Here is a 15,106-nt window from a genome sequence, read left to right as displayed (position 1 = left end):
AAAAAAAAAAAAAAAAAAAAAAAACAAGCAGCAGTTCACTTCATTGATTATGTAAAGGGTCATTAGCATTTTTGTGCATGACATTGGTATTTGTCTTTTTGTAAAGACCGTAGAGAAGATCCTTGTCGCCAAAACCTGCGGAGAAAGATCTGTCTTCAGCTGTGATTGTATTCGGTGTCCTTTTACATTCTCATCACTTGCAATGCAAGAAAGCATTTACATGTGAAAGACTGAATTTAGTTGTATAGTTCCAATAACAAGGTTACATGAACAACTCTTATGATAATTTACCTACTTAAATATAGCATATGATATACTACGTATTTATTCGGTTATTTCAAGTTTTTAGAATTCAAAACCAATCGGGTTTTCTCGTTCAATTCGATAATAATTCGGAACCTTTACTATCTCTAGAATGCATATTGGTCATTTTAAATATTTTTTTCCCATTTTTTACAAAGTATATATATATAAATGCCAATTTGATGTATATATGCATGTCTATGCATAGTCACCACTCACATTCAGTGATATATCTAAATTCTTTAATTATGTACCAAATTTGTCGAAAATAATGTATCGGGGTGATACTCGAAATTTCAGAAATATGTGGGTGTTTTCCGGTAATATTAAGAAAATATTCTCCACTATCTTTAAGCGATTAGAATAGTCATCGCCGTTTTTTTGAACTCTCCCTCCTCAGGGGGCTTTTAGTATACACTCGAAGCTCCACAATCGAGGAGAGATTCTACGGCCAAGGTTTCGCTTCTTCCTCTCCTCCTCCTCCTTAATGGCGTTTTCTGATGCAGCTTCCATGGTTAGCATTTCCCGCTTCTTATCTCTTTCTATTCTCCTCGTGAATTTCTACCATTCTTTTTCCCCGTATATCGAGGGTTTTCCGAGATATTCTCGTTTGTCACATTGATTCGCTTTTATGCGTTTGTCGTCGAAATTCATGCATTTAGGGAGACTTGTTTAATCAGTGGTTCTATCGCTGTTTTCTTTTTTTTTTTCTTTTTTTTTGTATTTCTGGTCAATATAATACATTGTAGGAGAGACTTGTTCTGGAATTTAGTGTTGGTTTGATTCCGAGAGTGGATTTTGATCTTTCCTACGCTAAAGCACACTGACACGAGTCCGCTATTTGGAACGAATAGATCGAGGCCTCACTTTCTTTGTTCCAGAGGATTCCTCTTTTTTTGTAGGGTTTTTTTTTTGCATTGAACTCCAACAAGCTAAGTTAATGAAGAATTGTCTGTGTTACTTTACACAATGCGCTTAATGGTGAGTACAGGAAAGAAAAGTTGAGAATTTGAGAGCCCTTGTGGTGGAGGTGGCCAGATCGAAACGCCTGTTTCTTCCTGATCCGAAGCTCCTTCAGCGGAAACTGTTGAACCTCTGTTCTTCCGGTACTCCTGATCACCCTCCATATGGTGCTGTGAGTATAAGTTTTGATCTCTCTCTCTCTCTCTCTCTGTGCGCGCATGAATGGCTCTGGCCTTTTCTTACGCTAATACAAGGTTTGTGCAGATGATACATGAGGCGATCACGGAGTTGAATGAGGTAGGGGGTTCGAATGAAGAAGCCATATCACAGTTTATAAAATCCAAGTACAACAACTTGCCACATGCTCACACGAGCTTTCTCAGTCATCATCTAGCAAAGCTTGCGGAAAAAGAAGAGATTCTTTGTGACGGTAACAACTGTTACACGCTGCCGAGGGATAATGATGCTGCTTATGTTACAGAAATAGAGGTCGATAAGAACTTGGTGATTGAAGTTATGACCGATAAGAAGGAAGAGGAAAACGTTAATATTTTGGAATATGGGGAGCATAAGGTTGAAAACGTGGGTAAATTGTTGAAAGAACAGGATTTGATTACTGGAGCAGCAACCCATGCAGAGGGCAAAGCAAGTGGTGAGATTTTGAGATTTGAAGTACTTGAAGCCAAGAACAGAGATGAATCCCTGGAAGAAGATAGATTGACAACCGCAGCGCAACTTCTCTCAGAAAAAGATGAAAACATTGCTGTTTTGCAATCTGAAGGCCTTGAGAATCAAACTCTGCACAATTGTGAATTGCTGGTAGAGGAAAAAGGGAAGGAAGAACTTGGCGGTGGGCAATATCGAGAAAATCAAATGCCGGTGGAAGGAGGTAGAGTGAATTCTGAGGATAAGGAGATAGAAGGGAGTTTCGAAGTAAACAATAGAGTTGATGAAAGCCAGCAGAAACAAGATCAAGAAAATGAAGTGGATGAGGTAGAAGATCGGTGCGAGCAGAGTGATGCATTGATGGAGGATGCAAATGATGGAACGAGTATAACTTCAAAGCAAGGAAAAACTGGATTGCATACATCGGTTGATACGGTGAAAGGAGCATTCCGAGAATTAGAGAGAAATGAAGCGGAAGTGGGGAGAGATGAATATAAGAGACTTTGTGAAAAGCAAACTGAAGCATGCAGTGATATCCTTGCTCTAGAGTGAGTTTTCCTACTCTTTTTACAAATTTTTTGTCCTCCCTGATAAAATTATTTGTAAAGCTGGTTTAACATTTCAAGATTTCTCTTCGGGGTTGAATTGATAGGAAAATGCTAAAGCAATGCATGAGGAGCAAAGAGCAGAATGAAGATGTTTCAGCCCAATATAGCCCATTTCACGCACAGCATGATGTTACTCGTCTTGGTTCACTGCCTTTATCAAAGGTGATGCCAAAATCCCAATTAAGTATCACCCTAATGTGCTTTAACCCGATAAAAGTCGGTCCAACATTTTTTTTCTTCCTCTTATACTGTTATACAGGAAAGCTGCAAACAGTTGTGGAAGTTTGTACACAAGATACAGGGGCAGCTCTTTGAGATTATCGATTCCTTTGACATAGCTCAGGTTTCTAATTCTGAATCTCGGGGCAATGGAGTGGAGAGCATGGGAAAAGGACTCTTTCCAGAGGGTCCTAAGAAAGCGAAGAATCCTTGCAAAACAGGAGAGATTGGTTCTCATACAAAGCCAATCGTCGAGGAAACAAAAGTGAAAAGATCTCCAGCCATGGAAGCCGCAGAACTGGGGGAATCATTTCATGAACAGAAGCAAAGGAAGCTTTGTGATGGGCAAGCTTTTCATTTGCTTGTCCCGGGTGGCCTGACAAGTGATTCCTCAGTCAGTGAGGAGATGGAAACAGATAACCGATCCACCGAAACAGTAGCCCACATTTCTAACAAAGAAGAGCTGATATGTGTAGAAAAAGGTCTGTCTGAAAAGAAATGCCAGCGAGAAAAACTGGATCCCCCCGCAGAGAAACAAGATCCAGTAGGTGAAATGCAGATTAAACCCAGAAAGCACGATCAAGTGGCTCTCCAAATAGAAAGAAACTGACACTGAGTTACGTATACACTCGATAACGCAAAGGGAAGAAGTTAGCGAGGCCATCTACAACCGATGGCACGGAGAAGGCAGCGGATGTCGGATTGGAACTCGAATCTTCAAGAAGACTAGGATCAAGTACTTAGGTTTATCTTTACATTATTGGTGATGTACATCTAGGGGGAAACCCTACTGACATTACCCACCTTCGGCATTGTATATAAGGGGTAAACCCCTGAATATGAATGGCATCAAGAGAGAGATTTGATCAAAATATTAGAGGAAGGGCAACACCTCGAACCATTATGTTCTTGTGTTCTTGGTTGATCTGTACTTATTTTCAGGTTTGATCCTTGGGTTCACTCCAGAAACCATCAACTTTAACAGAGGAAAGCCGATGTAGAAGATGGTCATGAACAGAAGAATCCGCGGCTGCAACATTCTGAATCATCACTGCAGTAACCAAGGCAAGTCACTTCACTAGTTGCTGCAATACCCGGAATGCCAGATAATGCTTATAGACCAGATGAGCCATTGGCCCTCATTAAAAATATTTGAGGTTAGGTCTTTGATGATACAAGTATTTACATAATGAATATATCTTTCTCATAAACTTTCTTTGCAGAACAACAAGAATCTGGCTGGGGACAACGAGTGGATGATACTACTACTGATTTGATGGTCCTACTACACATTCCCATTTACTAGCTTAAGCTTGGAAAGATGTACAGCAACATTCGTGTGATCTTCCACTTTTACCCCTGTGGAGCATAACTCCAACTCAAGAAGGGCTTCTGCTCCGGCGGCGGGTCCTGGAACAGGGAGAAGAAGTCGGTCTGGTACGGGAACTGAGGGACAAAAGCGTCATTTTGCATGAACTCCATCGAACCGAACAGCGACTTGTCGAAGGCCTCGAATGCGTTCTCGAGCTCCGTCCACTTGGGGGGCTCGCTCTGAACCTCCCTGTTGTCCTCGCACGTGACATCCGGTGATATCACGTGACCCGAGCTGCTCGAATCCTCTTGCGCCGTCGGGAACGAATCCGACGACGTGTCGAAATGTGATTGGTCTTCCCTCCCCGCCGCCGACCTCTCTTCCGTAGGATAGTACTTCTCCATTGTCCCTTTCTTGTTGTATATCCGACACAATACCCAATCATCAAGCTGCAACAAAGAACGACGGAAAGCGTTTAGTAACCAAATCTCGATCGAGAGAGAGAGAGAGAGAGATGATGATGATGATGATGAAAAAGCTTACACGCAAGTTGTTCTTGTTTACAGAGGCAGACCGATCGACATTAGCCAGACGGTACTCGTGCATGATCCAATTGGTCTTGATCCCTTTGGGAGCTTTACCCGCGTAGAAGACGAGTGCTTTCTTGATCCCCATCGTCTTCGGTTTACCGATCGGTTTATCCGCACCGGTCGCCTTCCAATAACCGGTTCCCGCTGCCCGGTTTGGTCGCGAACCGTTCGGGTATTTCCGGTCTCTGGGCGAGAAGAAGTACCACTCTTTCTCTCCATACAAAGCCATCCCTGAAAAACACAGAACGAAAGGGACAAGATTCAGAACAAAGGAATCTCCCAACTCCAATTGAATCTGAAAAACCAGAAGTGCCCAGTTGATATTTCTGCAAATCAATCAAGACCCGTCTTAGATTTACCAGGAAGGTCCCAAGGATCGAACTTGTAGAGATCAATCTCGGCGATAACCGGAACCGTGATCGGCTCCGATGCGCATTTCCGACACAAATAGTACTTTACGAGCTCCTCATCTGTCGGATGGAATCTGAAACCGGCCGGCAAGTTCAACTCCGCCTTCATTTCCCGAAATTACCCCTCTTTTCTTTGGCGGAACAAAATGTATCTTGAAAATCAGATTCAATTCGATCTTTCCGATGTTTTTCCGGGCTGATGAAGATCTGAAACGAGGAGCAGAAAGTGAGAGCACCAAGCTTTTATAAGAGGGGAAAATTAGTGAATTAAGTTTATTTTCTTACAAAAGAACAAAAAAGGGGCGAGCGGAATTTTCAGGCACGTGCGGCAAAACCGACCGTTTTCTTTTCCACGCTGACCGCAGCCTACTGGCTGCACACGTGGCCGGATCTGATTGGGTAAGGACTCGTGCGGCTGGTGATGATGTCATCGCTTCCGTCACCCGCACCTTGCAAGGATTGTCTACATACAAAGTTTCCTATGGATCGTTGACCGTTTTTCCAGTCTTAGTCAAACTTTGATCTGCTGCTTTTTTATAAGTTTTCCTTTTATTTTTTTTTCTATAATTGGTTAAATTTCATTAAATAAATTAGTTTAACACCTTTGATTCGATAGATTAGCATAAAATGATAATATAATTATTCAACAGTAAAATGAGAGGTCGACTTTACTTGGAGGGGAAGTCGATCCTATTTGCAAGTGGTTTAGTGTAGAATGTTTCGGTGAGCCTTCCGTAGGAGATTCCTCGCTCTCGTTCTCTACTTGGCTTACGTCATTCACATGACGTCATCATTATCTAAGTCGACTGCCCGACCTGCTCGCTTTCCGCCACGTGCACAATGAAGAGCCGACTCGGCAACATTTTTATTTTTTTTGTGTGTTTGGTTACAAAATCATTTTTCGTTTTATTATATGTTACTTGTGTATTTTTTGGTAACCCATTAAGCTAATTATCTGTAATTGTTTACCTCTAAAATTTTATAAAATACTTCGAAATACACTTATAAAAAGTCGTCATTTACCAATTATAGTCATAGCCTATAATTGTATACTCGTTTATAAGAATAAATACCTCAATATATAGAACAATCGTATATGCTTTCAAATATATACATATAATTTGTTTTATGTATAAATATGTATTATTTCAAATAACTTAGAAATATATTTTTATTGGAAAAAAAAGTGAATTCACCATAGTTTATAATACACTTTTTTTTTTGTCATTTGCACGTAAAATAATGATACGCCGGTGAGAAAACGAGCTGAATGAGAATGATGTGAGCTATGACATATAAATGTCCCCCGTCTAGTAAGCACTTCCTATTTTAATGTAATCATAACATGCAGTCACACACAATAACAATTCATTATAAAATCATAATAGTTTATAATTTGATTCAATGCCTTTCCATGACACACACACACACACATATATATATATATATGCACTACTGTTTATATATTCAATTGTAGGAGTCAAAGGTAGGCGTTGTTTAATTTATTTAGGAATATTAGAATACACCACATACAAAACTATATATATATATATACCAATACCACAATCATAATTATTTGATGTTTTACCAAATATTCAAAACATGTAATTTCATTCAATTATTTCAGTTATTTAATTACTTTTTGGTCAATGTGTTGAATAAGAAACAGTATTTTATAACCAAGTGGTAAGAGTTTTTTTAAAATATTTATAAAAAAAAAAGAAATTATAGGTCCAAACCATGTTTAACGTAATTTGTATAAATAAATGCATAGAATAGGGTTTATTAATAAAAAGAAACGATATAAAGAATCATATGGTGAAGTTTCCAAGTCATACAAACGTGTGATGCTAAGTGAATAATAGTCTTGGTTTGTGCAAGTAAATAACTATAAAAAAAAAAGAAATATTAATTTGTCTGTTATATATGAAATTCAATATATATATATATATATATATATATATATATATATATATAGAGAGAGAGAGAGAGCAACAAACATTCAAAAGATGGATCACAAAACGGTGAATGTTCCCTGAAAACGTCAGCTTCAACATACAAACTTTTCTATATATATGGACAAACTTAATTAATAATTTGTATTGGTCCGTCATTGTTATATATATTAATGTTGAATATTACATGTCTCATTTACTACATCATCCCTCCACCAGTTAATATTATTCTGATATTCTCTACCATTATCTTCATTAGTTATAAAATACGAATATTAAAGTATCATTCGTTAGTTGGTTTTCGCATGGAATGGAATTGAATTTGCATCAGTTATTTCACAATAAATTTACAACGTACATATATGTTTTTATAACATAATCTCTTTTTTAAAAGTGTAATTCTTTTTCGTTTTATGTCGCGAGCGGTGTGTATGATTAAAGATAGGAAGTTTCCTAATTTCTGCGAGCTGCCAAAATTGACTTGCATAAGATTTTGTTTTGTTTTCTAGGGATTATATATGATAATATATATATATATATATATGAAATGATGTAATATATTTTCTTTTTGGGTAAAAGATGTAATATATTTGCGACAACGGAGAGACAACTTGGTACTTATTGTCGGCTTTAAAACCTTACTATTGCTAACATCATCATCTATTATGTCTGTAACTTTTATTCTTTTTTTTATTCTATTTTAGTATTTAGTCTTTACACATAATAATAATAATAATAATAATAATAATAATAATAATAATAATAATAATAATAATAATAATAATAATAAAAGGAAGGCCTTTCATGAGTTTGTTTCTTGATTTGAAGAAACCTAATATAAATTTTGACGCAGTGTGTGTATTAATATTATCGTTAAGAATAAAAGATTATTAGGACCGTGTGTATATATATATATTACACGATGAAAGCCCAATAGAATGGGCCCTATAACATGAAGGCCCATCTGCGAGCTTTGTCATTTCTTTTACGTTATAAACTTCTCTGTCTTCTACGCTTTGCTAACCCAATCATATTCTGTTTAAACTTATCCAATCTCCCAAACAGAGACGCAAAGGCAAAAGTGTAATTTTTAATTTTCCCGGAAATTATTTTCAACCCTACACGCGAATTTTTTTTTGGGTTCCATGCAAAATTAAAACCAATTAAATATTAAAATCAAGAGTATAACCCCGTTTGAAGAGACTAATCAAATACGAAAATGTTGAAAATTTTAAAGATACAAAAAAATGTTTTTTAGTAAAATTGAATCGAAGCCAAATCTAAATCATGAATATAACTTTTTAAGTCGAAAATATGAGCTTGAAAATAAATGAAATCAAGGTAAATCTGAAATGTTATGAACTGTTTATGGAATTATTAGCATTTTATGAAATTATTAGCCAATATGCAAAAAATGGGACATTATCTAAGATTTCTACTAATGACAAAGTTGTGTAATTAATTTATTTCTAAAATAAGGAAAGCATTCATGTAATAAGCCCTTCTCCGTTGCCTTTTCAACGCCTTTATTTTAATGACTCCCAGTAATCATCACACATTCAGAAGATTCCTCATGATGCACCAAAACATACACATATACGTACACCCAGGATGTGTGTATATACACGTACACCCATAAATACATTGCCCTTTTCGGACAGGAGTTGCTGAGTAAACCCATATCTGAATCGGGGCTCTGTTCCATTCCTGTAACAGCATCGAGAATTGGCCGAAGAAAATGGAGTCGGGTCGGGCCGGGCTCTTGTGGGCTATCGGAGTGTTTCTGGTTCTCATCGGCGGCGGCGGAGCTGCGGCGGCGGGGAGAGTAACGTACGACGGGAGGTCTCTGATTATCGACGGCCAGAGAAAGCTTCTCTTCTCCGGTTCCATTCATTATCCTCGCAGCACTCCCCAGGTAATTTCATCATATCGTACATATACGTACGTATATATGCGTGTATATTTGTGTGCATATACGTGTGGGCATTCTTTTTTTAAGTTTTAGTTTCTTTTCCGCTCTGAGTTCGGACATAATGGATAATGAATCCAGAAGCTCATCTCCATGGCTTTTTCAGTATCTCCTTTGAGCCATTTTCTGAGTGTACACATTCGATCGCCGGAATGTTAGTTAAGATTGCAAATGTAGGAGATAGTTTGTTGAGCATGAAGAATGTGTATGTATGTATGTATGTATGTATGTATGTATGTATGTATGTATGTATGTATGTATGTATGTATGTATGTATGTATGTATGTATGTATGTATGTATGTATGTATGTATGTATGTATGTATGTATGTATGTATGTATGTATGTATGTATGTATGTATGTATGTATGTATGTATGTACAGATCATGCAAAACATAAGAGCAGAGAATGCACCACTGAGTGTTTGCTTTGTTTGCAGCTTTAAACTATGATACACAGGGAACACGAAATCTCTGTTGGGTGACGGGTCCCAAAACGGCCCCGTTTTATTCCCTTTTTTTTTTTGGGTATTTTTTTAATTGGATGATTAACCGATATTATTATTATTATTACTAAAGTAAATAAAATAAGAAGGTCAAAATGTGATTAATGATATCGTGTTATGATTAACAGGTTCATCATGTGCTTGTGACCATAATTAAGAACAAATCATATACAAAGTCATCTATATATATAACTTCGATCGTGTCTCTATGTGATTTGATAATTAATTAATTAATTAATTAGGTCTATATATAATATAATCATGTGAGAACAACTCGTTACCTAATGGGATCCCGAAGCGAACAGAAAGAACATGATTAAATCCCCTAAACAATGATTAATCATATTAATTTGAATGATTTTTCCGAATTTCAAATAAAAATGCAGATGTGGCCATCATTGATAGCCAAGGCAAAGGCAGGAGGGATCGACGTTATCCAAACTTACGTTTTCTGGAATCTACATGAACCTAAACCGGGACAGGTCGGTCCATGTACATATCGAACATATCTATTACATATAAACATTATTATATGCATGATTTTTTTTTTGTAACGAAAGTACATAAAACAGTACGATTTCAGAGGAAGAAATGATTTGGTGAAGTTCATAAAACAAGTACAGTACCAAGGTCTGTATGTTTGCCTACGGATCGGACCGTTCATAGAAGCCGAATGGAATTACGGTGGACTCCCGGTCTGGTTAAGAGACGTTCCCGGTATTGTGTACCGGACCGACAACGAGCCCTTCAAGTTCTACATGCGAAATTTCACTACTAAGATTGTAAATTTGATGAAATCGGAGGGCTTATACGCTTCTCAGGGAGGCCCAATCATACTTTCTCAGGTCTGATTAGTTTCGATTCTTTCTGTTTAACTATGATATGACGTATATATACGGAACCAAGAACCGGTTTTGCTCGGACCGAACCGGAAAAGAGAGAATGAGACAGGGTGGGCTTGCTTTGTGTGTGGTTACAGATAGAGAATGAGTACGGGAACGTGGAGGGAGCTTTCCCACAAGGAGGAGCGGCTTACGTCAGGTGGGCGGCCAAAATGGCGGTCGGGCTTCAGACCGGAGTGCCTTGGATCATGTGCAAGCAGCCCGACGCCCCCGATCCCGTTGTCCGTACTCATTTCTCTACATCTCTGATATCTCTCAGATTATATATATATATGTGTATATATATATGCATTAGGGTTTATGTGCGTGTATATGATTCGTAGATCAACACCTGCAATGGGATGAGATGCGGAGAAACGTTCTCGGGGCCTAACTCGCCCGACAAGCCGAAGATGTGGACCGAGAACTGGTCATCCTTGTGAGTAATTAATTTCGAAAGTTGATTTTATTCAAAATCTAAACAATAAATAGGATATCACATTGCATGATTTATACAAAATGACAATGAAATATATATTAGAAAAATATATATATATATGCCACATGATCGTCTATTTCTAACAGTCGAGAGGTTTCTTGTTCCGCAAGCTAATCGATCTGTTCTTTTTTTTCCGCCTCGTGTGATGAAGTTTCCAAGTTTTTGGAGGAGAGCCGTACATAAGATCAGCAGAAGACATCGCCTTCCATGTCGCCCTTTTCGTCGCGAAGAACGGTAGCTACATCAACTACTACATGGTATAACTCTCCAAGGCCCAGCTATGATCCATCGTTCTCTGTAAAGATCGATGTTGATATGTGTGTGTATATATATGTATATATAAACTTACAGTACCATGGAGGAACAAACTTTGGAAGAAGCGCGTCGTCGTATTTCATAACAGGATACTATGATCAGGCTCCTCTCGATGAATACGGTTCGTCTCCTATACATATATATATACACATATACACTCCTAACCTAACCCTAGATCATCTCTTGCTTAATCTCCATTGTTGCATGCATCAGTGTCAGAAAAAATATGAACATGTTATATAATGCAGGTTTGGTAAGGCAGCCCAAATACGGCCATCTCAAGGAGCTTCACGCCGCCATTAAGTCTTGCATGAAGCCTCTTCTAATGGGGAAGCATACGCTTCTCTCTTTGGGCCCATTACAACAGGTGAATATACGATCTCTTTCGTAATTTCTTTTTTATATGGTACTACCCTCATTTTATCAATAATATTATCATTTCGAATTTGTATGTCGGCATATCCATCGTAACTCTATGATTGTTTTAGGCTTATGTCTTTGGAGACGCTACAAGTGGATGCGTCGCCTTCCTGGTGAACAACAATGCCGCTAATGTAGCTACCGTAACGTTCAGAAACAAGGCGTATCGGTTGCGGCCCAAGTCTATCGCCATCTTGCAGAACTGCAGAACCGTGATTTTTGAGACAGCAAAGGTAAGTTTTTCGATTCTTTTTTAGGGTTTTAGATTCATAACCAGAGTTGGGGTTTTGAGGAAAATGAGACTTAAGCATAGGGGATATCGGTGACAGGCTAACGTCCCCAAGAACACAAGGGTTACAACAATGGTCAAGAGGTTTGATGCTGCGGAGACATGGACAACAGTTACAGAGACTGTTCCGGGATTTTCAGACACATCGTTTAGGGCAAATTCTTTGTTGGAGCACACAAACTTGACTAAGGACACAACTGATTACCTTTGGTATACGATCGGGTACGTACGTCAGTTGAAAGATCCTTTTCTTTTCTTTTTTTTACTGATAATCCGTAAGTTTATCGAGCGTTCGACCAATGTAAAATGCCGAGCTTTGCCCCACCCCTAGATCATTTTCTTTCTATCGTCTGGTTTACGATGGAAACTTGGGACTAAGTCGATGTTGATGTTGATGTTTGGTTTATGGTGGTCTTTTTTTGTTATTTCCAACATTTCGATAATGAGAAACAGGTTTAATCCGAAATCGCCTTGCGTCAAGCCCGTACTTCACATTGAATCATTGGGGCATGTTGTTCATGCATTCGTCAACAATGCACGGAAAGGTACATACATTCATTAGCTTAACACAGAAGAAGATACTATAAGCATAGATTTTTCTTTTCTTACATGATAGCGAGTATGTATGTATATATATATATATGCAGGATCTGGACATGGAAGCCGGGACATCAAGGTAGTTAAAATGGATGTTCCAATACAGTTAACAAGAGGACAGAACAACATTTCCATACTCAGCGCCATGGTTGGCCTCCCGGTATGTATACGCATATATACGTATAGGTGTACGTATACGCTTGGTTTTTCTTTCCCTGTCAAGCCAAAAAAAAGAAACCCTAGTAACGCCCATTAATCATCAAGGACTCGGGAGCTTTCTTGGAGAAGAGGACGTTTGGGCTGAGGAAGGTGCAAATGATATGTTCAGGGGTAATAAAGTACGATTTCAGCGGATCGAAATGGGGTTATCAGGTGAAAAACTTGCATGGTTTAATTATATATATATATACATATATATGAATTATAATACTTGTACGTTAGAATGAACAGAAGAGATCTCATCGGGTAGTTTGCAGGTGGGTTTGGTCGGGGAGAAGGTTGGGATTTATGACAGAACTAACGTTATGAATGTGAAGCCACTCAAGTGGAGCCCGAAGGGCGTTGTCCTCAAGAACCGCCCTCTCACTTGGTACCAGGTACAGTAGAATATCACATCATATCATATATATATATATGTATGTGTATATATATGTATATATTAAGTAATGGATGGCTATATATATGTATGTATATGCAGAGGTGGTTTGAAACACCGAAGGGAGACGATCCATTGGTATTGAACGTGGGGACGATGGGGAAAGGTGAAGTTTGGGTGAATGGACAAAGCATCGGACGGTATTGGGTCTCTTTCCTCACTCGTGCCGGCCGGCCTTCTCAATCCATGCAAGCCACTCACTTTTCCGCCTCGTGTGATGAAGTTTCCAAGTTTTTGGAGGAGAGCCGTACATAAGATCAGCAGAAGACATCGCCTTCCATGTCGCCCTTTTCGTCGCGAAGAACGGTAGCTACATCAACTACTACATGGTATAACTCTCCAAGGCCCAGCTATGATCCATCGTTCTCTGTAAAGATCGATGTTGATATGTGTGTGTATATATATGTATATATAAACTTACAGTACCATGGAGGAACAAACTTTGGAAGAAGCGCGTCGTCGTATTTCATAACAGGATACTATGATCAGGCTCCTCTCGATGAATACGGTTCGTCTCCTATACATATATATATACACATATACACTCCTAACCTAACCCTAGATCATCTCTTGCTTAATCTCCATTGTTGCATGCATCAGTGTCAGAAAAAATATGAACATGTTATATAATGCAGGTTTGGTAAGGCAGCCCAAATACGGCCATCTCAAGGAGCTTCACGCCGCCATTAAGTCTTGCATGAAGCCTCTTCTAATGGGGAAGCATACGCTTCTCTCTTTGGGCCCATTACAACAGGTGAATATACGATCTCTTTCGTAATTTCTTTTTTATATGGTACTACCCTCATTTTATCAATAATATTATCATTTCGAATTTGTATGTCGGCATATCCATCGTAACTCTATGATTGTTTTAGGCTTATGTCTTTGGAGACGCTACAAGTGGATGCGTCGCCTTCCTGGTGAACAACAATGCCGCTAATGTAGCTACCGTAACGTTCAGAAACAAGGCGTATCGGTTGCGGCCCAAGTCTATCGCCATCTTGCAGAACTGCAGAACCGTGATTTTTGAGACAGCAAAGGTAAGTTTTTCGATTCTTTTTTAGGGTTTTAGATTCATAACCAGAGTTGGGGTTTTGAGGAAAATGAGACTTAAGCATAGGGGATATCGGTGACAGGCTAACGTCCCCAAGAACACAAGGGTTACAACAATGGTCAAGAGGTTTGATGCTGCGGAGACATGGACAACAGTTACAGAGACTGTTCCGGGATTTTCAGACACATCGTTTAGGGCAAATTCTTTGTTGGAGCACACAAACTTGACTAAGGACACAACTGTTCATATCATTGATCTTATTGGAGATATGAATTAATATTGTACATATAGGTATCATATTCCGAGAGGATTTCTCAAAGATTCGGGGAATCTTTTGGTGGTATTTGAAGAAGAAGGCGGAGATCCTCTTGGGATCTCTTTGAGCAGAGTTTCTGTTAATTGGTCCTAATCAATCAGCACCTTGATCTTTCTTTCTTTTAGGTCCATTCATTAAAAAAAAAACGCGGAAATTGTTTATTTAATCTTTTTTATGGGCTTGGTTTTTATATATATATTCGTGTTATTTTGGATTACGTTGAGCATTTTACATGCGAGATTAAAATATCCGATTTGAATCAGTAATATAATTTAAAATTTATAACCATAATTAATAATCCTCTGTCTCTAATTAGTTGTCATTTAAGAGAATATTTTAGAATATTTTTTGTTTCTTAATTAATAGATTTCGTTTTAGATTTTCTAGATGATTTTTAAGAAAATTTTAATTTTATTTTTGATTATAAATACTCAACTTTATAGATTATTAATGGATTATCAATGAGAATGTAATTTAATTAGAGTATATGTGACCTTTTTTATATTTTTTTAAAAAACTGCGAAAAAATCTAAAACGACGTATAGTAGAGTATTAGAAAAGACAAAATAATCCACCGCTC

The 15,106-nt window shown here is 38.1% G+C and overlaps 3 protein-coding genes across 3 annotated transcripts; 2 read left to right on the top strand and 1 right to left on the bottom strand.

The window, feature by feature from the left end:
- The first annotated feature begins 709 nt into the window (after positions 1-709).
- Positions 710-3,626, top strand: LOC104800215. The gene is made up of 5 exons (XM_010522982.1): positions 710-817; positions 1,295-1,438; positions 1,531-2,480; positions 2,585-2,702; positions 2,800-3,626. Exons 1-5 carry the CDS (start codon positions 791-793, stop codon positions 3,367-3,369), a joined length of 1,809 nt encoding a protein of 602 aa, XP_010521284.1. The 5' UTR covers positions 710-790; the 3' UTR covers positions 3,370-3,626.
- A 320-nt stretch (positions 3,627-3,946) lies between these two features.
- LOC104800206 (protein ATAF2) lies at positions 3,947-5,307 on the bottom strand. Its single transcript, XM_010522970.2, has 3 exons — positions 5,021-5,307; positions 4,615-4,892; positions 3,947-4,520 (listed from the first exon to the last, which is right to left on the bottom strand). Exons 1-3 carry the CDS (start codon positions 5,178-5,180, stop codon positions 4,113-4,115), a joined length of 846 nt encoding a protein of 281 aa, XP_010521272.1. The 5' UTR covers positions 5,181-5,307; the 3' UTR covers positions 3,947-4,112.
- Positions 5,308-8,715: 3,408 nt separating this feature from the next.
- LOC104800198 (beta-galactosidase 6) lies at positions 8,716-14,703 on the top strand. Its single transcript, XM_010522957.1, has 16 exons — positions 8,716-8,941; positions 9,887-9,982; positions 10,073-10,345; positions 10,480-10,623; positions 10,726-10,820; positions 11,032-11,137; positions 11,232-11,316; positions 11,444-11,562; positions 11,684-11,848; positions 11,945-12,126; positions 12,358-12,449; positions 12,552-12,661; positions 12,766-12,873; positions 12,978-13,097; positions 13,199-13,344; positions 14,502-14,703. Exons 1-16 carry the CDS (start codon positions 8,765-8,767, stop codon positions 14,617-14,619), a joined length of 2,136 nt encoding a protein of 711 aa, XP_010521259.1. The 5' UTR covers positions 8,716-8,764; the 3' UTR covers positions 14,620-14,703.
- Positions 14,704-15,106: the final 403 nt, after the last annotated feature.

The sequence above is a fragment of the Tarenaya hassleriana genome, unplaced genomic scaffold (assembly GCF_000463585.1).
Source record: "Tarenaya hassleriana unplaced genomic scaffold, ASM46358v1 Cleome10, whole genome shotgun sequence".
NCBI lineage: Eukaryota > Viridiplantae > Streptophyta > Magnoliopsida > Brassicales > Cleomaceae > Tarenaya > Tarenaya hassleriana.
The sequence above is the reverse complement of the archived record's forward strand: the minus strand, read 5'-3'. Positions and strand labels throughout refer to the sequence as shown.

Coding starts and splice junctions, on each gene's coding strand:
- LOC104800215 (XM_010522982.1), top strand. CDS start 791: ATGGCGTTTTCTGATGCAGCTTCCATG. Junction 1,439..1,530: donor ATCACCCTCCATATGGTGCT/GTGAGTATAAGT, acceptor AGGTTTGTGCAG/ATGATACATGAGGCGATCAC. Junction 2,481..2,584: donor AGTGATATCCTTGCTCTAGA/GTGAGTTTTCCT, acceptor TTGAATTGATAG/GAAAATGCTAAAGCAATGCA.
- LOC104800206 (XM_010522970.2), bottom strand. CDS start 5,180: ATGAAGGCGGAGTTGAACTTGCCGGCCGGTTTCAGATTCCATCCGACA. Junction 4,893..5,020: donor CGATCCTTGGGACCTTCCTG/GTAAATCTAAGA, acceptor TGTGTTTTTCAG/GGATGGCTTTGTATGGAGAG. Junction 4,521..4,614: donor TAAACAAGAACAACTTGCGT/GTAAGCTTTTTC, acceptor TCTTTGTTGCAG/CTTGATGATTGGGTATTGTG.
- LOC104800198 (XM_010522957.1), top strand. CDS start 8,765: ATGGAGTCGGGTCGGGCCGGGCTCTTGTGGGCTATCGGAGTGTTTCTG. Junction 10,821..11,031: donor ACCGAGAACTGGTCATCCTT/GTGAGTAATTAA, acceptor CGTGTGATGAAG/TTTCCAAGTTTTTGGAGGAG. Junction 12,127..12,357: donor TACCTTTGGTATACGATCGG/GTACGTACGTCA, acceptor AATGAGAAACAG/GTTTAATCCGAAATCGCCTT.